At 38.2% G+C, this 25,471-nt stretch overlaps 2 protein-coding genes across 2 annotated transcripts in view; one reads left to right on the top strand and one right to left on the bottom strand.

Moving 5' to 3' along the window:
• Positions 1-4,270, bottom strand: part of rps6ka5 (ribosomal protein S6 kinase, polypeptide 5) — a 51,625-nt gene extending 47,355 nt beyond the window's left edge. The window contains exon 1 of the mRNA XM_038293378.1: positions 3,980-4,270. Coding sequence (XP_038149306.1) covers positions 3,980-4,049 — 70 coding nt within the window. The 5' untranslated portion in view covers positions 4,050-4,270. The remainder of the gene's footprint in view (positions 1-3,979) is intronic.
• A 3,290-nt stretch (positions 4,271-7,560) lies between these two features.
• The window catches only part of LOC119788761 (trifunctional enzyme subunit alpha, mitochondrial-like), a gene marked incomplete at its 3' end in the record, with an annotated part of 20,917 nt that continues 3,006 nt past the window's right edge, over positions 7,561-25,471 (top strand). The window contains exons 1-9 of the mRNA XM_038293388.1: positions 7,561-7,723; positions 10,301-10,342; positions 10,439-10,509; positions 10,601-10,734; positions 11,351-11,489; positions 11,565-11,684; positions 14,550-14,652; positions 14,753-14,875; positions 14,962-15,080. Of these exons, the coding sequence (XP_038149316.1) occupies positions 7,657-7,723; positions 10,301-10,342; positions 10,439-10,509; positions 10,601-10,734; positions 11,351-11,489; positions 11,565-11,684; positions 14,550-14,652; positions 14,753-14,875; positions 14,962-15,080 (918 nt within the window). The remainder of the gene's footprint in view (positions 7,724-10,300; positions 10,343-10,438; positions 10,510-10,600; positions 10,735-11,350; positions 11,490-11,564; positions 11,685-14,549; positions 14,653-14,752; positions 14,876-14,961; positions 15,081-25,471) is intronic.

Raw genomic sequence — 25,471 nt, 5'->3', positions numbered from 1 at the left:
GCATAAGTTCATAGCAGAGACATAAATGAAGGCATAGAAAAGTTGGACTATGAGCTAAAAATCAATAGTGTTTACTTTTGCGGTTTAAAAAGAAATCAGGGTCTTAGCAACACTGCAGTTTTCTGGGTGGTTGTTTTAGATAAGTGGAGCACAAGAACTGAATGTTTTTCTTGTTTGCTTCCAATTTTAGGGATGGAGAACAGGTTTGAACCAAACGACCGGAGGGCTCTGAAGGGCTGATACAGCAACAAGTCTGTTACGTATTTTGCTGCTGAGCTATTTAGTGATTTATAGACTTTTAAAAGAGTTTTAAAGTCTATTCAGAGCTGCTCTGATGTGATCTAGTTTAGTATTTTTAACAAGGACGCAGATCAACTAGATCAGCTTTAGCTGTCTGATTGAACGTTTTAGGCAATCCTTCGCGGACACCTTTGCAATAATCAATTAGACAACAGATAAACGCATGGATGACTTTTTCCAAGATCCTGCTGAGACATTCATCCTTTAATCCCATCAAAGAGCTTCAGTGAATCCAGCAAACCACCTCCAGTTACTCTACACATCTTCCTTAGTCACAGCCTCCTAGTACAGCTGACTGAGCATGGCATGCTGTCAGATATGCATGCCCATTGTAGTGAATGCATTCCTTCTGTCTCACTGTTTGAAAATGGGCGACTGAACAATTGACCCAGCCAATTAGATTTTTTTTTTAAACTGACTTCCCTTCCCCCTTCTTTTTAGATGCAGGAATAAAAAGCACCATTTAAATATTTAAATGCATCATAACTTGTTCGAAAACAACAGTGCCGTCCTTCAAATTTGAGGTCAGGGATTCTGGTTGCATAACCTCCTTGTCAAGCTCGCCCTGCCAAGGCCAAGTTTGATTTTTGTGGTTATTAATAGACCGACAGAAACGTCCAACCAGAGCATGCTTTGCAGCGAGGTCAAGAGGAACGTCTTCAAATTACAGGAGGGGAAGGTTCTTAGAAAGACAAAAAAAAGTATATATAGAAGGCTGGTTCTCTAAAGGATCAACCAAAACAGAAATCTAGTAAATACCAGTTTTTATATATATATATGTATATATATATATATATATATATATATATATATATATATATATATATATATATATATATATATATATATATATATATATATATATATATATATATATATATATATATATGTGAAAATCTTGCTTAGAAATTGTAAGCTCTGAATACAACCACGTGTTTTTTTCACTTCCTTTTTAAGTTGTGGTCATTGTAGCTTTAATTTCAAATCAAGTGAAACACATTAAGCTGGGCTCACTGACAACTAGATACACTGCATGCTTCAGTCAGGACAGTAAAGGAGCAGATTCATGTTGCAGCTTGAACAGAAACACTGTCATTATAAAAGCGTTGCAACTCAAGAGTAAAACTTCAAGGTGCAGCTGCCTGCACTAAATGGCGGTAATCTGCACATGCATTACTGATATATGTCAATGCAATGTGTAATTAATCTGTGACTACTATTATTGTAAGCAGAAGGAACTGCAAGCTGCAAACACTTTGGACTGTTATAGCTCCTGCCTAACACCAAATGTCTGAAAAGTATTTCCCGCGCAATTCTCTTGGCATTAAGCTGGTTTCTGGTATCAGCCTAAGTCAGGTTTTAGAAAAAAGCTAGTTTCACAACTGATAACATTTCTACATCCTTCCAACTATCTCTGTCTGTATGCAACATAGAAGAACAAACTTTGATCCCTACTTAGTACACTGCAGCAACAGGCTAATAGAAGGCTACTCCACATCAAAATCAGCTTGTTGGAAATACCTCTGATGATGAGCAACATAAGAGGACAGAGTGTGGAGGCAATGCTGCAGTTTGAAAGCTCTAAGCAGCATTTCTGCTACCCTGCCAACTGCAGGTGGGACAACTGAGCAAAAAGTCCAATCATCAAACCTGCTGATTATACAGCTTTACTCAATAAAGATGGGAACTGCAAAAAAAATAGATAGTTATGGATAATATTCTGTGTGGTAGCAACTTTTAATTACAACGCTTAGATAATGTCTATGAATCAAAATGAACATAATTAAAGGAATAGTACACCCAAAACATGATTAGCCTTCATTTTCTACTCACCCCCATGCTGAACAACACTCTGGAGTACTTTTTTGATATCTCAAATGCATCTGGAGATCTGGGAGGCTTCTTGCTGTCTGTTGACATTCAAATAATGGAGGTCTGTGGCGCCCGAGGCAGAAAGGTCCATAAAAGTCCACAAAAAACGTGTCAATATTCCTCCATACTGCTCGTCCAATGTATTCCAAGTGTCCTGAGTGGGTAGCGTCCATAATTTACTCGAAACGAAGTCATTTAGAATGTTTTTAGAGCATAAACAGTAGTGTATAGGATTTCCTAAAAGCGCGTTCACGAGTCTACGGAAACCGCGGCAGACCAAACCAGACGAAAGTGCGCATTCAGCGTCTGCTCTGCCAATAATGCAAGCGTAGAAGAAGAAATGTGCTGTTTACCTGTGCAAAGAAAGAAACCACGAAAGAAAAATGTCTGAGGACTTCAGTGTTGAGGAAGAGCATGAGTTCTTTGCCGAGCTGAATGCGCTGGTTTGGTCTGCCGGCTTCCGTAGCGTCGTGATCGCGCAGGCGCGCGCTTTCAGGAAATCCTATACACTACTGTTTATGCTCTAAAAACATTCTAAATGACTTCGTTTCGAGTAAATTCTTGGTGCTACCCACTCAGGACACTTGGAATACATTGGACGAGCAGTATGGAGGAATATTGAAACGTTTTTTGTGGACTTTTATGGACCTTTCTGTCTCGGGCGCCATAGACCTCCATTATTTGAATGTCAGCAGACAGCAAGAAGCCTCCCAGATCTCCAGATGCATTTGAGATATCAAAAAAGTACTCCAGAGTGTTGTTCAGCATGGGGGTGAGTAGAAAATGAAGGCTAATCATGTTTTGGGTGTACTATTCCTTTAACGGGCTTTTTAGAAATATATCCAGTCACATGAAAACAACCCATCAATATACATCAGAGACAACTTTATCACACCTATATCTTGGATCAGTTGTTATAAACTTTGCCTATTCTAGTTATAAACACAATATTCTAGATAACAATTTACCTCAAAATGTTTATATTAACACTGTGAGTTACCAAGAAACCATGACATCATCTTACAGTTAATGTAATAGGACCATACCACCTTTTAACAAATGGCAAATGACATCACTACATACTAATTAATTGTAAAATAAATCCAACATAATTTACACTGAAGATGGAAGTGTTTGAGGCAACCATGACAGTAACAACTTTTATTTATTTATTGTATGTGTTGTTACTTGTTTAGACCTATTTCTGTGACAAGATAACAATGCACAAGATTAATGAAAACATATTTCTTATCTAATTTAACCTTAAGGTATATTATGTTTCAGATAAATATCAATTTTTTCACCATGAGTTGGCTTCATGATTAGTTACAGTGGAGCTTATAGGTGTAGTTATACTGTCTTAATCATTTAATTGAATAAAAATAACCCATTATTTGTGTCTTTGTACTTTAGTTGCTAATGCTAATTGCTAATACATAACAAGTTATATTGAAGGTGTTAAACTTAGTACAGTATTGATGCTTGCTCTGATACAAGTATCAGTTTAAGCTAATAGGAACACCGTGGTTAGCAGTTAGCTGCAGTTTTTAACCCGCATAGATAACCGTAGTTTGCATGAGTTTCAGCAGCGTTAACGGGACATCTTTAGTCTTTCTGCTATTTCCAAGTAACGTCGACGCTCGTGTTAGCGCTCACTTCAAACGCCCAACTGACAGTGACAGTTGACTCCTGCAAGCTAACCTGGAATCATTTCTCCTGTGACGTCTGTATACATTAAATATATACGTATATGACTCCAAATTACATTATACTGCGCTAAGTTTCAGCAGGCTGACAGTTTACTTACCATGTTTCAGCTCATGTTTCACAGTAAACAGGTCACCTTCTCTGGAAGATCCCTCCATTGGGGATGGCATTGTAATTTCGTGTCCCTATTATGTTCAGAGGAGATTAGGCTCGTCTTTCAGACTGGTTTGTGGAATTATCATGCAAAAGCAGAAAAGAGTCGCCCACGGTGAGCTTGACGGATAAATAAGTCTATATATTTTATCTTTTTTTTTTCTGTAAGCCCCGGCCGCGGGGAAGCTCTGGAGGAAGCACTTGCGTCTTCTAGCAGCAACTAACCACGACCACTACCTTCCCAATGAGACAGTCCCTCATCGCTGATTGGAGTTGCTATGGAAATATCTAGCCTCTGATTGGATACTTATTTTACAGTCGCATTAAGTCCCGCCTTCCACAAATGACAAATGCTGCTTTCAAATACCCCCGTACACTCCAATTTAAAGGGTTATAACCTCAAAATTTCCCTTAGAAATAGACTTATTCTATAAAATTCACAAAAAATATGTTTATAATATTTCTATAAAACAGTTCAAAACACACTTTATATTTCACACATTTTTTTCAGTCTGTATTTCGATGTTCTCACAAGATATTAAGTGAACTATACAGTTGAAGATATGTGCTTAAGTAAGAAAGTAGTGCTTTCTTATAAAAAAAACTAAATAAAGAGGTAAATTATAACTTACAAATAGCAATGCATAGTGTTCAGAATTTTCTTTTACATATTACTAAATAGATCTGAAATGTTTCCCCACTCCGGACACAGTGAATATTAAGCAATAAAGGCAGCATATCATGAAAGGGATCAGTTCCTGTTAGACGAGGTAAGAACAGTTCCTCTGTCCTTCTGAATAATCAGAGTATGAAATCAGAAATACTCTAAAGTGACTCGCCTTTCACCAGAGGAGTCCACTTCATTTAGGATTGTTGCAGAATAGGGATATAAGAAACTAATTGCATTGCTATAAGTAACTGCTGATTTAAAGAACAGTTTAAATTCTGCTCCCCTCCATAAACAGCAGATCCAAATATTTACATGCACTAAATATGCTGATATGTTATGATGCAGAGCTAAATCAGTTTCTATAAACAACACACTGACATATCATTGTTGAAACGATAGTCTCCAAAATATTGCACAACTGTAGGTAGTATTTTACTATATTTAAAAACAAAACAAAACAAAAAGATTCTTCTTATTTTTTTAAGTAATACACTTTATTTAAGCTTTGCATTTGGAATAGTATCTAGTCACTGAGCTCTGTTAACCCAGAGGAAGTCTAACTCCACCATGTGGCAGAATACTGTAGTTACAGTTAATCATTGCCATTTACAAACAAATATTTGATTAAAATATGCAAAAGCATAAACAACATATTTACAAGCTTTTTAATAACTTTTGACTGTTATTTACGCTGTAATAAAAGAGTGTAAACAGCCTAAACATAGGGGACAAATATTCACATATGTGTAGTTAACAGAAGCAACATTGGTTGACTGGTAAAACAGAGATCGGAATTACTTTATTAATCCCTTGCTGGAAATTATTTTCTTGCAGCACAATAGCAAGTAAGTACAATAGAGCAAAATAAAATATAATAAGACAGAATAAAATTGGTAAGATTATAACCCACACAGTAAAATTAGTCTCTTCCCATATAACTGATTCAGAAAAGTTAAAACACAAACCACTGAGAATTTTCGCCAGAAAATAGTGTGAAATAAGATATGGGAATAAAATAAGGAGAATAATAAAATAAGATAAGGATTTCAGTATATACAATCAACAGTATTTACATTAAGGGGCAGATTTACCATTAGACAAAACTAAGCAGTTGCCTATTATTGCACATTAATATGTTTTTGATAAAAATCCCTTAGTTGAAACGCCATCAGAATGCTTATAATATTAAGTGTGTCTAAGGCACAGGTGTGTTCAGTGACTTTTCAGACCCCTCTAGCGCTTTTATTAAAAGAAAAAAAAAAAAAAAGCATCTAGCGCCAAATGTATAATGGAGACTTTAACAACAAGATATAAAAGCAGGGAACTCTGCTTTCCAGAGCAAGAAGATTGGTAACCCCGCCTCCTGCTCTCCTCTTGTCTGCTGTCATGATTCATGCAGCTATTATTTCATCCAAATGAAAAATAGAGAACAGATAAGTAGATCATGACTTGTCTACAGTGAAAAGAAGGAACTGGGTTATTTACTTCTGCTGTTGCCTTTTTGGAAACACGGGAAGGAGCAATCAGCTTAGTGAGTTTAGTTTCATTCCTATTGAGACAGCATGAAAAGTCAGTACAAAACATAGAGAGGAAAAAAAAGAAAAGGGACAAAAAGAGAGGGGCAAAACCTAGAGCAAATAATGTATGTCTATTCTATCAAAATTTCTGTATCTGTATAATGGGTCTGTTTAATGTGTTGTCTTCTCAATTCAGAGGGCCCCCTGCCTGTCCTTGCCTAGGGCCCCAAATTTCCTAAATCCACCCCTGTTTACATTTTACAATGCTGCTCACCTAAATTACTAGTATTGCACATGACCGTGTTATTACTCATAGTGATGTATGTAGTGAAGAAGTAAGATGTGTTGATGAGGAGAGAAAGAAGAAGGAACTTACCATCGACAATAGATTGTGTATCATTATACATTTCTTTTGTCAACGGGAAGCTGACAAGCTTTAAAATTGCACAAATAAACAATCAATGTCAAACAACTGCACAAAACTATTATTATTCACAACCACAAAAATATGATAGATACGTAAATAATGATACATGTTGTAAATAACGTTTCTGAAGCAACATAAAGTTGAGTAAAACTACAGCTATGGTCGAGTTATAATAAAGTTATTTTGGGATTGAACAACATTTAAATAATACCGACCTTAAAAAGCCAGCTTGACAGCATCCAACGAAGTACTTTTGGGAAAGGGGAAGGTAAATCACTTATTAAGAGTAAAGAAATGGAAACATGGCAAAAGTGGTGGAATGAAGATAAGACAGGAAGAGGATTATATAAGGCACAAAAATCAGTATTAAATAGAATCATTAATTAGAGAAACAGAAGGGAGGAAGTAATAATGATCAGTTTAAGAGTCATACCTATTTAAATGAAAATTTATATTTAATAGGGAGGAAAAATTATGATGAATGTGCAGGATATGGAGACAAAGAAAATGTAGAACATGTACTGATGAACTGTAAAACTTATGAACATGAAAGGGAAAAATCAAGAAGGATGGGTGGAAGGACAGGCCAAGAATGGAGTCTGAAAGGAATATTGGGAAATGAAGGAAATATATAAGATATTCACAGATTAAGGAAAGCATTGTTTATTTATGTACAGAATACAAAATAAAAAAAATAGAATTTGATGTAAGGTAATGTTGCTACACACTCATGTACAGTAGGTGGCGGTATGCACCTTAAAGTTGCTTGCGATCCGCCATAATAGAAAAGAAGAAGAAGAAGAATCCAGTGAAGTTGGACGTTGGGAAATAGACCAATCAGATTCTGGGTTTAAACAATAGCCAATCAGCTTCTAGGTTTAAACAATAGCCAATCAGCTTCTTGCCAGATGGATCCGTCTCAGGAAGTTCAGTAAATGGTACCTTGACAGTGAGCAAGCTAAGTTCAGTTAGCATCACTCAGCTCCCACAGACTGACCTCCGCTCCCAACATGGCTGGTGTTCGAGCTCTTGGTGTTCTCTCCAGATTGTCAACGGCACGATATGCTCTTTTCTCAGGTGGAGTACACCGGGTTTTTCCCAAATGTCGAAGTCAAAAACCTTACGAGTAGTTATTTTTGGTGATACCAGACTCTGCTAGCTGTCCAAGTTGAATAATTAGCCTGTATGACTAGCTGCTAACCAGCTCCAGAGAATTGTATGAAGTTGCATATCACAACACGCTCAATTTGTTATTCAAAACTAGATATACTTATATGAGGGTTTATACAGAAATTGTACGCAGGTATTTTTATAACGTCTTTGCAAACTTTTGATCAAATCTTCTAGTGCTAACTAGCTTAACGGTACAAAGATCCATTGTGTAAATTTAGCCATATTTGGGAATCATTTCTTAACTTTCTAGATGTTAAATACAGTTGTGGAACAGCGAGGATAAAAGACTTTAAGTGGATACTTTTGAGCTGGATTTGAACGCACTACCATTCATTTGCCATTTTTATGGCCACTAGGCGGAGAATCTAGGTGAAGGGTCATACTCGCATAGCATAGCTTAGACCACCTGAGGTCATGACAGTCAAACCTAAACGTCTCATAAACAGTTCATGCATATATTTCACAATGACTTCTATAAAGTAAATTATTATAAACTATATCATGTTTTACATTTCCTTAAAAGGGGCTGATTGGATACAGGTGCAAGAATAAATGCAGATATACAACTTATAACAGCTGATTGTTAATTATTTGTTTACAGTTTGAAATTTTAACTCAAAGAGTGTGTATGTATGCTAAAAAGTAAGAAAATATCAGCATTTTGAGACGTTAAATGTTCAGTTTCCTTCGTTTAACCCTTTATAGGGCACTCAGTGAAATCCTTTGAAAATCAAATTTTCCAACCAATAGTGTTATTTCCTTTGTAACATTCAAAAAATATATTTTTTTCTGGTGGCAACAATTAATGTCAATATAATAACAAGAAATGCCAACTTGCCTGAATATATTAAGAAAAATAGCAAAAGTGCTTCTATAAAAAATTCATGAAAAACACAGAGTGAAGAAACACATTTTTTTTATACAACATAACCTTAGAGGCAATAATGCTGATATTGGCACTGAGATTTTAGTTTATAAACCTAAATATAATTGTTAACAAGGCTTATTAACTTTTTAACCTTAGTTTTTAACTTTTCAATTATGTTTTTAATTTTTTTTCTTGACTTTTTAACTTTCTTTCTACTTAATTCACAGTAGGTAATATATCATTCAAGGGCTCATCTAATTGGTCAAAAGTCAAAATAAAATGTAAAGTAATGTAGCAGTATCTTTGCTGAATGGCTGGATATAGATCTGGTGCTTCTAGACCTCACTGAGGGACAGGGGGGATTCCATTTGTAAGGGGTATGCTAGTGATAAAAAAAAAAGGGCTGCCCTGTAAAGGGTTAATATTCAGGAATTATCAGCTAAAACAGAATTTGCAAAATTTCAGAAATTAAATATATTTCCAAGCTTTTTTTCTTGCTGTTCTTCTGGCTAAATATGTTTCCCCGCTTTTAGTGGCTAGTTAAATAATAATCACCTAACTGACTCATATAATGTCACCTAGCCATAAATTCATTTTTTGTTTGTATGAAAAATTATATATACTCAATAACTGATAATAGAAGCAAAGAATATTGTTGCATGAAACGTACTTCAATCTTACTTGAATTGTTTAAGAATATAAAACTGTATCTGTACAATTAAGTCAATGTCAGTTTTCTAGTCGATATGTTAAATGGCGGCCTAGTGGTTAGGGCATTGCACTTGGAATCCAGAGGTGCTGAGTTAAAGCCCCACTCCCATAGACTGACACTCTGGGTCCCTGAGCAAAGAACCTTAACCCGAAACTGCTCCCAGGGCGCCGCACAATGGCAGCCCACTGCTCCCCAAAGTAGGGACGGAACGGTTTATGAAAACCGCCCGAACCGTTCGGTTCGACTGTCTCGGTTCCATTCACGTGTGTTGCGTTTGGTTCATGCGCTGCTCCTTTTTCTCATAGGCGAAGCGTTTACACCCCAGAGCAGAAGGTGGCGGTACGTGATCAAAGCCAAACACCAGTAGTAAACAAGAAGAAGAAGCAAAGCAGCGTACCCGGGTGTAGCAGAAAAAAATCAGTTGTGGAGAATTGTGTGGGTATGGCGAGTGGGAAAGAACAAGAGTTGGAAGACGCGCCAGCAGCACTTTATAGGTCTGCTGTATGGGACCACTTTGCATTTAGAGTGACCTACGATGACGGCGGAAAGAAAGTTGTGGATAAAAGTGCAACAGTGTGCGAGCATTGTGCAACACGTTTTGTTTATGCTAACAGCAAAACGACCAACATGTCAGGCTAAAAAATCAACATATACCGAACCAAACCGAAAACCGTGACCACGAAACCGTGAACCGGATGGATGAGTTAAATGCAGAGAGTTAATTTCATTGCTCTGTATTTTTGACAGTGTAATGACAATAAAAGCTGGAAGAAGATATACAACCCCACTCGTAGTACTTTTTGCACTTTAACAAACAGAAGCGACAGACTTATTGAGAGTAACATACCTAACAAATGCAATTGAAACTGTTTGACCATTTTAAATGTGTTTCCTTTTGCAGGCAGTGCTTTTCGCACCTTCTCAGTAGCTCCTGCCATGCTTGGTAATATATATATTTCTTTTTCATAAACTCAGCATGTTTGAATAATTTCACCCTGGTTCTGTTTAAACAATTCTGTTTCCTCTTGTCTGATTTCAGCCCGAACTCATGTTAGTTATGAAGTGAAGAATGATGTTGCCGTCATACGGATTAATGACCCAAACTCCAAGGTTTGAACTCTGACAAAGTTAATTCTAAACTGCACATCTGTGGAATATGCAGATGAAATGTAATTCTTGTTTTCTTTATGGCTACTTCTAGGTTAACACATTGTCAGTTCAGATGCAAAAGGAGATGATTGAAGTAATGGATGAAGTTTGGGCCAATGAGGCTGTTAAAAGTGCTGTTCTCATCTCCTCAAAGCCAGGATGCTTCATTGCTGGAGCTGATATTAAGTAATTGAATCACATTAATCTTTTTTTTTTTTTCTTGAGACCACTTTTTCGGCTGTTTGAACCTATTGATGTAGATACGGCATGTGCATGAGGGGATAAAAAGGCCTTGGTTTTATTTTCCTTTGTTTGCTTATCGGTACTAAAAACCACTTCCATATTTATGCTGGTGAAGATTATCAGTCGTCTGGGTTGTAGTCATTCCATAAAAAAGAAAATTAAAACTATCCACTTGACTTTGTTTCCAAGTTTGAAGACGTTACGCTTCCCATCCAGGAAGCTTTTTCGATTCATTTCAAAATGATTTGAATTGAATTGGAAAAGCTTCCTGGATGGGAAGTGAAATATCTTCAAACTTGGAAACAAATTCCAGTGGATTGTTTTTCTTTTTTTTTAAATTCCATATTTTTGTATTTTTACTATAAAAGTAAAGCGATGAATTGATCAAATTTGTTTAAAAAACAATTGATTATAGATTCGTACATCCCAGATGGCCGGATCCTGTCACGGATGTATTGTAGAAGTGGTTAATGACTGTTAAGTACTAGCCCTGTGATACTTCTAGAGATTCTGTTCATTGATAATACAGCTTTGAAATTAACACCCATGTTCATTTCAGTATGATCCAGGCCTGCAACACTGCAGAGGAGGTAACAAAACTCTCCCAGGAAGGACAGAAAATGTTTGAGCGTATTGAAAAGTCTCCTAAACCAGTTGTTGCTGCCATCAATGGTTCATGTTTAGGAGGAGGCTTGGAGGTAAAGGAGCTTTAAACTGCAGATGTGTTATCTGAAATGGATCGATTTATAATCGTTTATTCTTTTCTTTTTTAGTTTGCCATTGCCTGTCAGTACAGAATTGCAACAAAAAGCAAGAAGACTGTTCTTGGCACACCTGAGGTTATGCTCGGCCTTCTACCTGGAGCTGGAGGCACACAGAGACTACCTAAAATGGTTTGTCTTTAACAATGTTGTCTTATTTCTAGTTTGCATCACACATTGATTTCTTAGAAATTTTACAATTAAGTTAATGTCTGTTAACTATACATGATATTTAAAGATTCCAGTACTAATAGTTTTCTTTGTTGAGAACCGTAAACCTTTTAAGATAGAGAGCATGAGGATTATTCTCTTCGATGGTCATAAGTAGTTTAAAGTGTTTGTGTTCAGCTGTTATCCTTCAGCCTGTCTGGTCTATATTTAAACACTTTTGTCCAGGAAAGTTCAGACAATCTCTATACATTTATTTGTTTTTATATTACTCTTATGAAGCACTTTTGAATAAATACGGTGTTAGTAAAATTAGCCTTTGAACTTTTAATATTTGGCTTCTTAGGCAGGAAAAAAGGTATTTAAATCACAGGCAACATTGAAGAGAGTGAGGGACAAAGTAATCTTGTTTCGTGTTTACCTTTACCCTCCTACCGCTGACCCTATTATTTCAGAAAGTTTTATTTAATATATGGTAGTTAATAAATAGTAAATGGTAGAAAAACAAAGAAGCAACACAATTTTTTTAGTTTTATATTTTTCTACCTTTTCTTTATTTTTGGTTTTAAAGATGGAGCATTCAAAATGTAGTTAGAATAAATAGAACAAATGGGAAGATACTAGGTAGAGATGTAAATAGTTTTTGGAACATCATAATAAGGATTTATTTAGTCTACAACACTTTGTCTAGTCAATTAGAAATGGGCATCAACTAATCAAAAACTCCAATTTAAGAAAATGTTTTTCTTGATGTTTCCTAATAAATTCATAGATTTTCCTTATTAAGGTTTCATTGAGGCGCTCAAGAAACATCTGCCTCTCAGAAGGTGCGTTTCCAAAAAAAGTTTTTATGCTCGCTTGAGGTGGTTTATGTTTTTTGTGGAAAAATAGTTATTCTGCAAAACGGTGGATGGAAACACTTTTTTGGAATCAGGCCTGATGTAGCAAACTTTTACTCGCATGAAAGATAAGCTGCTTCTGTGTCCACGTCTTCCTAGATTGTTCCTGTTACGCACTTAAACATGGCTGGAAGCAGCATCACAATTACTAGCAGGCATGATAACAAAAGAACAACTTACCAGATAGCAATACGTTCATTTAAACTTTCCTCCATCACTGATCCGTGGTCATTGCTAGATTGCAGCCTCTGCTTCCTATTTACTACAGCAATGTGTAACGACGCATTGTGGAAGACGACGTAGGACGCCGTGGCAGTGCTTGGTTAATTGGCTTCAAATCAAATGGAAACACTGCACAATTTTTGAACTTTTGAAAAATTAGAATTTCAGTTGAATGGAAACATGGCCAGGGGTTGACGTTAAGGATTTTTACCACTTGCCCAAAGGGCAAGTGACTTTCACATTTCATTTGCCCAGAAACAATTTTTACTTGCCCAGTATAATGTTTGATAAATATAGTTCCTAATATTCATTTTTGTATATATGTCAATGAAACATGTTTGTTTTTTAAATGTTTTTTGTAATTCAGTATTTTTTAAATTTCCAGGTTCCTGGTGTGTATCTGCATGCGTCAGATAATGAACTCAAGCCTACATTACCGTGTTAACATGCTTTTCAATCCTTCCTGCACATTCTTTTCAAACTAAACTTTGAACTTAAAACTTAAGATAAATCACAAGACAGAAGTCAATGTCACAAATGAATAACTTTTATTTTAGAGTCATGGTATGTTTATACAAGATAATACTATTAATATAATGTGACTTTTCTAGAGAATCATTATACATAGTTATTTTATTCAGGGTTTCCACAGTCTGACATCATTTCAGAATTCCCTGACTTTTAACTGACTCAGGATTAGTTTTCTCTGACAAAATAAATGCAGCAACAAGACAATAATAATAACATAACAGGTCACCAATCTAACATGTTTAGCTCTAAAACATTTAAATGCACCTCTTCAATGTCTTAAGAGAAAAGAATGTAATGAACATTTTTTAATGTATGTCCTGCATCACTGTACAGAAGACTGCCATATGGTAGCGCTTTCTAGCTTGTTTGTCATTTTGGTAACTACATCAAAATTACCGCAAGGTGGACAAAAATCATGCCATCTTGCGGAACATCACCCGGCTTTTTCAAATCACGCGAGAATGTGTACAAAACAACAAAAAAGGCACCGGCAATGCTTCTGGTTCGTTTCATTGAATGTCGGTGATTTTAAAGTAATTTTGAGGGGTAAATAATTTTTTTTTTTACGATCATTGCAATTGTCCGGCGGGCAAATGCAATAAAATTTGTACTGTCCCAACAATAAAAACTACTTGCCCCAGGAGATCGGGCGATGGTTAACATCGAGCCCTGATGGCTATTGATAAATAGTTTTAGTTTGTATTCCAGGCAGTTCCAGTGCTTCACTGGTGCAAAACACCCATTAAAAAAAAGTTTTTGTCTTCCATACCTTTAGTGCTTTGAATATCAAATTTAAATTGTGGTTAGTTTTATTTTGTGCTTCTCACTGTGCGTCAACCCAAGAAATCTAAGTGCAGGACGGATCTGAACGTCAGAGAAGCAGAGGAAGAATTAAAATGGAAGCTTAGAAACACTTCAGTTGTTACTGAACACCCAGATTTGGTGTTTCCCCTCTTCCTGGAGGTCCAGGAGATCAAATTGCAAACCAATGATTTAAAAAGGTTTTCTAATGACAGCTCAGGTTGCTGCGCATTAAATCTTAGAAAAGTCCTTTTTTCTTTTTTTTCCTAACAAAAAATTAGTGTAATAAATATGATTTATTATTTCTGTATTGAGTAGTTTTTATTTAGTATTGGTTTAACAGTATGCAAATATCTGCCATTCCTCTAATCTTTAGGTTGGTCTTCCCAGCGCCTTTGACATGATGCTAACAGGGAGAAACATCAAAGCAGATAAAGCCAAGAAGATGGGGCTTGTTCACCAGCTTGTAGACCCACTAGGTAATAACTGACTTCAGCCACATTTAAAAAAAAAAAAGTTAAACGAAGTTTTGTGTTTTATAAGCGTTTACTTTTAACATTGTTTTTGGCCATGCTGCAGGGCCTGGACTGAAAGGTCCAGAAGAGAGAACGATAGAGTACTTAGAAGAAGTTGCTGTTGAATGTGCCAGAGGGATCGTCAACAAAAAGATCGCTCTTCAGAAAGAGAAAAACATGATGCAAAGTAACTTCCTTCCCTTCATTTACTGTTTAAATCTTTGGTCACTACTGTTGGTTTTCATTATAAATGTCATTCATCTCTGTTAACAGAAATTACAGACTATGTGATGAGCTTCGAGTTTGTGCGGAATCAGATTTATAAAACAGTTCATGGTAAAGTCATGAAGCAGAGCAAAGGACTTTATCCAGCACCTCTGAAAATCATTGAAGTAAGTGAAATCTTTGTGCAATAATCTATAAATCTACATAAAATGTCTCTCAGCCATAGTGCTGTTTTGGAAAGGTTTGTCCTGTAACACCCAGAACTCTAAATTTGTAAAGGTACAACCAACCATTCCGAATTTCTGATGATTCCAGTATTTCTTTAAAGGTGCAATGTTATGCGTATTCAAAAAGTCCATAGTCGGCCATTGGCACATATAATGAAATATTTCCTTTTGCACTATAGAGTATTCATTTGTTGTGAAATATTGTTTTCTTTCAACGTTTTAAGAAAACAAAAATACATTCAAAGCCTAGCTGTTTCTCTGCAATATTGGTGCCGTCCATTTCATCAAGCTCTATTAGGCTACTTCTGAACTAGGGCTGCAACTAACGATTATTTTAAAAATCGATGAATCGGCCGATTATTTTTTCGATTAATCGATGAATCGGACAAAAAATATTTTTTATATTAACCTCTTTATTCCAAAAGAAACATTTTAGACAGAACAAACAAGCACACAAGTACAGGTTGCTCATTAACTGTACTGGTGCAATATGAAAAATAAATGTTTGTGTTAAAACTACGCAAACTTACATGAGAAATGTAGCTGTACATCCACAAAATATAGGGTACTTTGTTTCATAAAGCGCAAAAAGAGACAGGCATTTTTGTTTTTTAAAGCCCCTAAGGGGCTCAAACAATAGGCCCCCCCATTTCAACAAATAAGGTTTTTTTTAGACTAGAAGAGTTCTGCCTTTTAAGACAGGAAAGTATAGCAGTTAAAGTTGCTGCTTGAGAAAATACTTAACCATAGAGATAAAAATAGCCCTGTGATTCAAATTATAAATTGTATTTGGAATGAAAATGAGAGAACTAGGGGTGCTAAAAAACACATCCTCCAAAGACAGATATTTACATGGGAATGTGGCAGATAATTAATTGACATATTACTGATCTTGCTGGATTTTATTCTGCTTTACTTCCATAAATTGCAGGATCTTTACTTTATTTTTGCCAGAAGATTTAAACTTTAAAAGCCTTGCCCTCATAATTTGCAAGTGAATTTATTTATAAAGTAAATGTAAACGCTGCTTAAGCTAATTCAAATGAAATTATAAGTAAAATAAGTAGCCAACCTTATCCCTGTCTGTAACCTACTAACACGGTAAGGAAAGCATCAGATGAGCTACCTGAGAAACTAACGTTACGTTTCCCCACTTTAAAACCAAACAAACATGGTCGCTCATCCTGCTGATCAGCTCTCTTCACTGCCATTGAAGGCTCCAAAGTGTTTTCATTTCATGTGCTGCATCATAACAGTGGGGCTCCCGTGCCATGTTCATTTGTTTTTACAAAAGTTGCCTGTTACGACTTTTTTCACTTTACAAAGCGCAGGCTATTTTTATTATTGTGATCAATTTGCGCCGTCAATCCCGGCGCATGCGCGCTTCATTTGCAGTCTGGACGCTGAGGGTAAACATCCTGCGGCTCTGCCTGCAGCGCTGAGAGGGATTCCTGTGGGAGAGGGAGAAAGGGGTTGGGATGGGGGAGGCGCCCCACGGCAGGCAAAAGCCGCCAGTGACACTGTAAAAAGTCACCAGATTTGTCGCTAGTCGCTTTTTTGAAAAACTGTCGCCGGAGGGGTCTGAAAAGTCGCTGAGTTGGCAACACTGCAACTGCGGCGCTGACTCGCTCCGCCATATTTTTTTTTCTTCCCCCGGATGACGGAGGCGGCGGATGACGCATTAATCGCGCGACACAACTAATCGATGATTAAATTCGTTGCCAACGCTTTTAAAAGTCGATTTTTATCGATTCGTTGTTGCAGCCCTATTCTGAACATTCACAACCTTTGTATGAAGCCTGAAGAAAGTCTAAGACCTATTGCAGCTAGAAAAAAAAAACATTTTCATGACTTATGCTACGTTCACACCCGCCGCAGCAGGCGCAGCAGAAGCAGCGAGTTTACATGCAAAGTCAATGGTTGACGTTCGTCAAGGCGCAGCAAAAGGTCCCGCAGCGTGTTTTGAGCAGCTGAAGCAGCACGTTGGGAGCGTTTAAGCAGCTGTGTGTGAGTGTATGCGTGAATGGGTGAATGAATGTAGTGTAAAGCACTTTGGTCAAGTCTCCTGACTTGAATAAAGGTGCTATATAAGTACATGCCATTTACCATCTGACGCGCCCCAAACGGCCGCTGCTCGAGATGGAAAGATTGAACTTTTGCTGCTCGACGCGCCGCATCAACCAATCAGAGAAGCTGATCTGGGAGCTGGCAGAATGAGAGAGAGAGAGAGAGAGAGAGAGACAGATCGCTGATGACACAGAGCGCTATGATCACTCCTCTGAAACAGTTTGACGCCTAAATTAACTTAAAATACAGAAATCTGCCGACAGAATATGTTCGCTTTTATTATCCTGGTGCCTGCAGTTTGGATTATTTAGATGAAAAAAACCTACCAGCCGCCGCGGTGAACCGCGAGGAGGCGACCCGGCCAGAGGCTGCTGATGAAGGGATTCCTACTGTCGGCGCACCGCTGCTATGTGGGGGTCTGAGCGGCTCAGACAGAAATAATATTAGAAGGCAGGATAGTAATCTGGATGAACTGACTGCAATGATTAAGTTTTTAGGTGGATTTTCCCACTTAAAAACAGAATAAAACTACTTTATTCCCACTGATCACAGCAAATATAGCTGCAAGGCAGAGAAAGGATAGAGTAGCTCCGCCCAACGCGCGTCAGACCCACTTTTGCAGCGCGCAGCCAGAGCAGCAAAGCTGCTTCAGCCGCGCGTCAGAACTAACTGGTACAAGCATCAAAAATGAAGCAGCAGACGCGATTTTGCTGCTCCTGCTGCGTCTGGTGTGAAAGCGTTAGACTCTAACATCGAACATGCAGGTTAGTTGCTTAAAAAAAAAAAAAAGCACAATCTCAACTTTAAGCTCTACCTCACATCATTGCTTGCTGGTTGGAGAAAATGGGCCTTTGTTTACGGAGCAGGTCCAGCACGGTCAAGAGAGCTGCTTCCTTGGGCTGTGGGTCAACACTTTCCTACCTAGAACAGTGATGACAAGATGCAGCTACTGCTCAGAGAGCAGAGTTTATGAGGAACTCAAAACTTGCATGAATACAGCAAAATACAACGTTTGGCATATCATTGTGAGGCACAGCATTAAAGCATAGTTTAAAGCTCGAAAAAGTTTATTTAGCATAACATGTAACTTTCAGGGCTGTAATCATCAGGAATAAAAAAATAACTTTAGCTTCTGCTTCAACTTAAACTGCAACAGGGTGATAAAATTACAGGTGCTGGTCATAAAATTAGAATATCATGAAAAAGTAGATTGATTTCAGTAATTCCATTTAAAAAGTGAAACTTGTATATTATATTCATACATTACATACAAACTCATATATTTCAGATGTTTATTTTGTTTAATTTTGATGATTACAAATGACAACAAATGAAAATCTCAAATTCATCATATCAGAAAATTAGAATATTACTGAAGACCAATAAAAACAAAGGATTTATAGAAATGTTGGCCAACTGAAAAGTATGAACATGAAAAGTATGAGCATGTACAGCACTCAGTATTTAGTTGGGCCTCCTTTGGCCTGTATTACTGCAGCAATGCGGCGTGGCATGGAGTCGATCAGTCTGTGGCACTGCTCAGGTGTTATGATAGCCCAGGTTGCTCTAATAGTGGCTTTTAGCTCTTCTGAATTGTTGGGTCTGGTGTATTGCATCTTCTTCTTCACAATACCCCATAGATTTTCTATGGGGTTAAGGTCAGGAGAGTTTGCTGGCCAATTAAGAACAGGGATACCATGGTCCTTCAACCAAGTACTGGTAGCTTTGGCACTGTGTGCAGGTGCCAAGTCCTGTTGGAAAATGAAATCTGCATCTCCAAAAAGTTGGTCAGCTGCAGGAAGCATGAAGTGCTCTAAAACTTCCTGGTATGTGGCTGCGTTGACCCTGGACCTCAGAAAACACAATGGACCAACACCAGCAGATGACATGGCACCCCAAACCATCACTGACTGTGGAAACTTTACACTGGACTTCAAGCAACGTGGATGAAGTGCCTCTCTTCTTTTCCTCCAGACTCTGGGACCTTGATTTCCAAAGGAAATGCAAAATTTACTTTCATCAGAGAACATGACTTTGGACCACTCACCAGCAGTCCAGTCCTGTTTCTCTTTAGACGCTTCTGACGCTGTCTGTGGTTCAAGAGTGGCTTGACACAAGGAATGCGACAGCAGAAACCCATGTCTTTCATACGTCTGTGTGTGGTGGTTCTTGAAGCACTCACTCCAGCTGCAGTCCACTCTTTGTGAATCTCCCCCACATTTTTGAATGGGTTTTGTTTCACAATCCTCTCCAGGGTGCGGTTATCTCTCTTGCTTGTACACTTTTTTCGACCACATCTTTTCCTTCCCTTCGCCTCTCTATTAATGTGCTTGGACACTGAGCTCTGTGAACAGCCAGCCTCTTTAGCGATGACCTTTTGTGTCTTGCCCTCCTTGTGCAAGGTGTCGATGGTCGTCTTTTGGACAACTGTCAAGTCAGCAGTCTTCCCCATGATTGTGTAGCCTATAGAACTAGACTGAAAGACCATTTAAAGGCTTTTGCAGGTGGTTTGAGTTAATTAGCTGATTAGAGTGTGGCACCAGGGGCCATCAATTTTGAACCTTTTCACAATATTCTAATTTTCTGATATGCTGAATTTGAGATTTTCATTTGTTGTCATTTGTAATCATCAAAATTAAACAAAATAAACATCTGAAATATATGAGTTTGTATGTAATGTATGAATATAATATACAAGTTTCACTTTTTAAATGGAATTACTGAAATCAATCTACTTGTTCATGATATTCTAATTTTATGACCAGCACCTGTATAGCGAAATAAGACAAATGTTGCAGAGATGCTCGTCTTTGCACCAATAAGACTTTAGAAACATAGTAAATCCTTCATGTAGTGAGAAGAGCAGATTAATTTACATGTAGGAGCCTCTAAAATTTATTAAATCTCTTATTTTTCTTATTTAAGACCAATTCATGCTCCCTTTAAAAAGGAGCCACCCGTTAAACTTTAATCCTCATTGCTCTAGTGCTTTCAATATTTTGATTAATTTGGCATAGGTACTGTGCAATGCCACTAGAGGGCAGTCGTGAGTTGGATTCCAAATGCTGAAGCTTTATGCAATGGTCAGCGTTGAGAACATACACTACACAAAAAAATTAAAGGAACACTTTGTAATCGGAGTATAGCATCACGTTAATTAAACTTCTGGGATATAGATTTGGTCAGGTAAGTAGCAGAGGGGGTTGTTAATCAGTTTCAGCTGCTTTAGTGTTAATAAAATGAACAACAGGTGCACTAGAGCGGCAACAACGAGACGACCATCATAACAGGAATGGTTTTACAGGTGGAGGCCACAGACATTTTTTGCTCTCCTCATCTTTTCTGACTCTTTTTCACCAGTTTTGCATTTGGCTATGGTCACTGTCACTACTGTTAGCATGAGGCGCTACCTGGACCCTACAGAGGTTGCACAGGCAGTCCAACTCCTCCAGACTGGCACATCAATACGTGCCATTACCAGAAGGTTTGCTGTGTCTCCCAGAACAATCTCAAGAGCATGGAGGAGATTCCAGGAGACAGGCAGTTACTCCAGGAGAGCTGGACAGCGTTGTAGAAGGTCCACAACCCATCAGCAGAACCGCTATCTGCTCCTTTGTGTAATGAGGAGCAGGAGGAGCACTGCCAGAGCCCTACAGAATGACCTTCAGCAGGCCACTGGTGTTAATGTCTCTGACCAAACAATCAGAAACAGACTTCATGAGGGTGGCCTGAGGGCCCCACGTCCTCTAGTTCGCCCTGTGATCACTGCCCGGCACCGTGGAGCTCCATCGGCATTTTCCACAGAACACCGGAATTGGCAAGTCCGCCACTGGCGCCCTGTGCTTTTCACAGGTGAGAGCAGGTTCACCCTGAGCACATGTGACAGACTTGAAAGAGTCTGGAGAAGCCGTGGAGAATGTTATGCTGCCTCTAACATCATTCAGCATGACCGGTTTGGTGGTGGGTCAGTGATGGTCTGGGGAGGCATATCCATGGAGGGACGTATAGACCTATACAGGCTAGACAACGCCACCCTGACTGCCATTAGGTATCGGGATGAAATCTTTGCACCCATTGTCAGGCTGGTGCAGTGGGTCCTGGGTTCCTCCTGGTGCACGACAATGCCCGGCCTCATGTAGAGAGATTATGCAGGCAGTTCCTGCAGGATAAAGGAATTGATACCATTGATTGGCCCCCCCACGCTCGCCTGACCTAAATCCAATAGAGCACCTCTGGGACATTGTGTTTCCATCCATCCAACGCCGCCAGGTTGCACCTCAGACTGTCCAGGAGCTCAGTGATGCCCTGGTCCAGATCTGGGAGGAGATATCCCAGGACGCCATCCGTCGTCTCATTAGGAGCATGCCCCGACGTTGTCAGGCATGCATGCACGCACGTGGGGGGCATACAAGTGACTGAATACCATTTTGAGTCGCTGCAATGAAATTTCAGCAGAATGGACTAGCCTGCAGCATCATTTCACTGTAATTTGTGGGGTGTCTTTGAATTCAGCCATTAAATGATGTGGCATCCTGTTCCTAACACATCACCCAGTCCATGTCAGTATAAATAAACGGCAGGATTTTTTTTCCCCCCATTGAGATCTGATGTGTTTTCAAAGTGTTCCTTTAATTTTTTTAAACAGTGTAGTATGAACATTTATAAAAGGGACAGTGCAGTAGACATGTCTCTGCGTCCATTACCTAGATGTGGAGAAGTTCTCTCTTTTTCTTTCTATAGGTTGAATGCACATATATTTATGCTTCCATGATTACAGGTGGCTTTACTCCATTTATTGCGTTTCGATAGCAGCTTGATGACTAACGAAAATATGCACAAAATAAGCTCCAATAACGGGCAGGAGGCTCCTTCCATATTCATGTGTATTTGAGCAAAGATGATGCTTTACAAGACAGACCTCAATGTAAAAAATACATTAGAATTAGGGCTGCAACTAACGATTATTTAAAAAATTGATGAATCGGACGATTATTTTTTCGATTATATAGGTATATATAGATATAGGTATCTATATCTATATAGATATCTATATAGATATATCTATATATCATGTTGCCATTCAGTACACTGAGTTTTATTAGCATATATTGATTTAACATAAATACCTTGTGCATGTGTATATTTATTGCACCTGTATGTTCTATTCAATGTTCTTTTCATATGAAATACCATGGTTATAATTATTCATAAGTGTGCAGTATCATAACTACATGTCTGACTTTTGTTTAACAAACCAAACAATTAGACAATTCAGGAAGTTATGGTTATTTAAGTACATGCGCCTTTAAAACACAATGTTACGAATGAGCGAGCTGCCTGTAGCAAGATGGCCGCCACGTGCGGACGTCGACCCCCATTGGCCAGCAGCGCGGACGAGACATCTAGCCTTTATTATGGATATCTATGGTCATCACTGCCTCTTGACTGAAAGAGGAAGAAAAAAAAATACAGCAGAGCGAGTCAGCGCCGCAGGTGCAGTGTTGCCAACTCAGCAACTTTTCAGACCCCTCCAGCGACTATTTTTCAAAAAAGCGACTAGCGACAAATCTGCCGACTTTTTTCGGTGTCACTGGCGGCTTTTGGAGACTCTTACGTGAAAGCATGTATCATTCCTACTCTGCCGTGGGGCGCCTCCCCCACCCCAACCGCGTTTTCCCGAAGGAGTCCCTCTCAGCGCTGCAGTCAGAGCCGCAGGATGTTTACCCTCAGCGTCCAGACTGCAAATGAAGCGCGCATGCGCCGGGATTGACGGCGCAAATTGATCACAATAATTAAAATAGCCTGCGCTTTGTAAAGTGAAAAAAGTCGTAACATGCAACTTTTGTCAAAAGAAATTAACATGGCACGGAACCACCATGTTTGTTTGGTTTTAAAGTGGGGAAACGTTAAGTTAAGTTTCTCAGGTAGCTCATCTGATGCTTTCCTTACCATGTTAGTAGGTTACAGACAATGATAAGGTTGGCTACTTATTTTACTTTTAATTTCATTTGAATTAGCTTAAGCAGCGTTTATATTTTCTTTATAAATAAATTAACTTGCAAATTATGAGGGCAAGGCTTTTAAAGTTTAAATCTTCTGGCAAAAATAAAGTAAAGAAGATCCTGCAATTTATGGAAGTAAAGCAGAATAAAATCCAGCAAGATCAGTAATATGTCAATTAATTATCTGCCACATTTCCATGTAAATATCTGTCTTTGGAGGATGTGTTTTTTAGCACCCCTAGTTCTCTCATTTTTATTCCAAATACAATTTATAATTTGAATCACAGGGCTATTTTTATCTCTATGGTTCAGTATTTTCTCAAGCAGCAACTTTAACTGCTATACTTTCCTGTCTTAAAAGGCAGAACTCTTCTAGTCTAAAAAAAACTCATTAGTTGAAATGGGGGGGCCTATTGTTTGAACCCCTTAGGGGCTTTAAAAAACAAAAATGCCTGTATATATATGTATATATGTATATGTATATATATTTATATATGTATATATATATATACATACATATATATATATATATATATATATATATACATATATATATATATATACATATATAAATATATATACATATACATATATACATATATATATATATATATATATATATATATATATATATATATATATATATATATATATATATATATATATATACACATATTAAAATATATATATATATATAAATGTATATATACATATTTATATATATAGGTATCTATATCTATATAGATATCTATATAGATATATCTATATATCATGTTGCCATTCAGTACACTGAGTTTTATTAGCATATATTGATTTAACATAAATACCTTGTGCATGTGTATATTTATTGCACCTGTATGTTCTATTCAATGTTCTTTTCATATGAAATACCATGGTTATAATTATTCATAAGTGTGCAGTATCATAACTACATGTCTGACTTTTGTTTAACAAACCAAACAATTAGACAATTCAGGAAGTTATGGTTATTTAAGTACATGCGCCTTTAAAACACAATGTTACGAATGAGCGAGCTGCCTGTAGCAAGATGGCCGCCACGTGCGGACGTCGACCCCCATTGGCCAGCAGCGCGGACGAGACATCTAGCCTTTATTATGGATATATATATATATATGTATATATATGTATATATATATATATATACACTATATTGCCAAAAGTATTTGCTCACCTGCCTTGACTCACATATGAGCTTAAGTGACATCCCGTTCCTAATCCATAGGGTTCAATATGACGTCGGTCCACCCTTTGCAGCTAGAACAGCTTCAACTCTTCTGGGAAGGCTGTCCACAAGGTTTAGGAGTGTGTTTAAGGGAATTTTTGACCATTCTTCCAGAAGCGCATTTGTGAGGTCGCACACTGATGTTGGACGAGAAGGCCTGGCTCTCAGTCTCCGCTCTAATTCATCCCAAAGGTGTTCTATCGGGTTGAGGTCAGGACTCTGTGCAGGCCAGTCAAGTTCATCCACACCAGACTCTGTCATCCATGTCTTTATGGACCTTGCTTTGTGCACTGGTGCACAGTCATGTTGGAAGAGGAAGGGGCCAGCTCCAAACTGTTCCCACAAAGTTGGGAGCATGGAATTGTCCAAAATGTCTTGGTATGCTGAAGCATTCAGAGTTCCTTTCACTGGAACTAAGGGGCCAAGCCCAGCTCCTGAAAAACAACCCCACACCATAATCCCCCCTCCACCAAACTTTACACTTGGCACAATGCAGTCAGACAAGTACCGTTCTCCTGGCAACCGCCAAACCCAGACCCGTCCATCAGATTGCCAGATGGAGAAGCGCGATTCGTCACTCCAGAGAACGCGTCTCCACTGCTCTAGAGTCCAGTGGCGGCGTGCTTTACACCACCGCATCCGACGCTTTGCATTGCACTTGGTGATGTATGGCTTGGATGCAGCTGCTCGACCATGGAAACCCATTCCATGAAGCTCTCTGCGCACTGTTCTTGAGCTAATCTGAAGGCCACATGAAGTTTGGAGGTCTGTAGTGATTGACTCTGCAGAAAGTTGGCGACCTCTTCGCACTATGCGCGTCAGCATCCGCTGACCCCGCTCCGTCAGTTTACGTGGCCTACCACTTCGTGGCTGAGTTGCTGTCGTTCCCAAACACTTCCATTTTCTTATAATACAGCTGACAGTTGACTGTGGAATATTTAGGAGCGAGGAAATTTCACGACTGGATTTGTTGCACAGGTGGCATCCTATCACAGTTCCACGCTGGAATTCACTGAGCT

The sequence above is a fragment of the Cyprinodon tularosa genome, unplaced genomic scaffold (genome assembly GCF_016077235.1).
Source record: "Cyprinodon tularosa strain WSP-4 unplaced genomic scaffold, ASM1607723v1 ctg325, whole genome shotgun sequence".
Classification (NCBI taxonomy): domain Eukaryota; kingdom Metazoa; phylum Chordata; class Actinopteri; order Cyprinodontiformes; family Cyprinodontidae; genus Cyprinodon; species Cyprinodon tularosa.
This window is presented reverse-complemented; position numbering and strand designations above follow the sequence as displayed.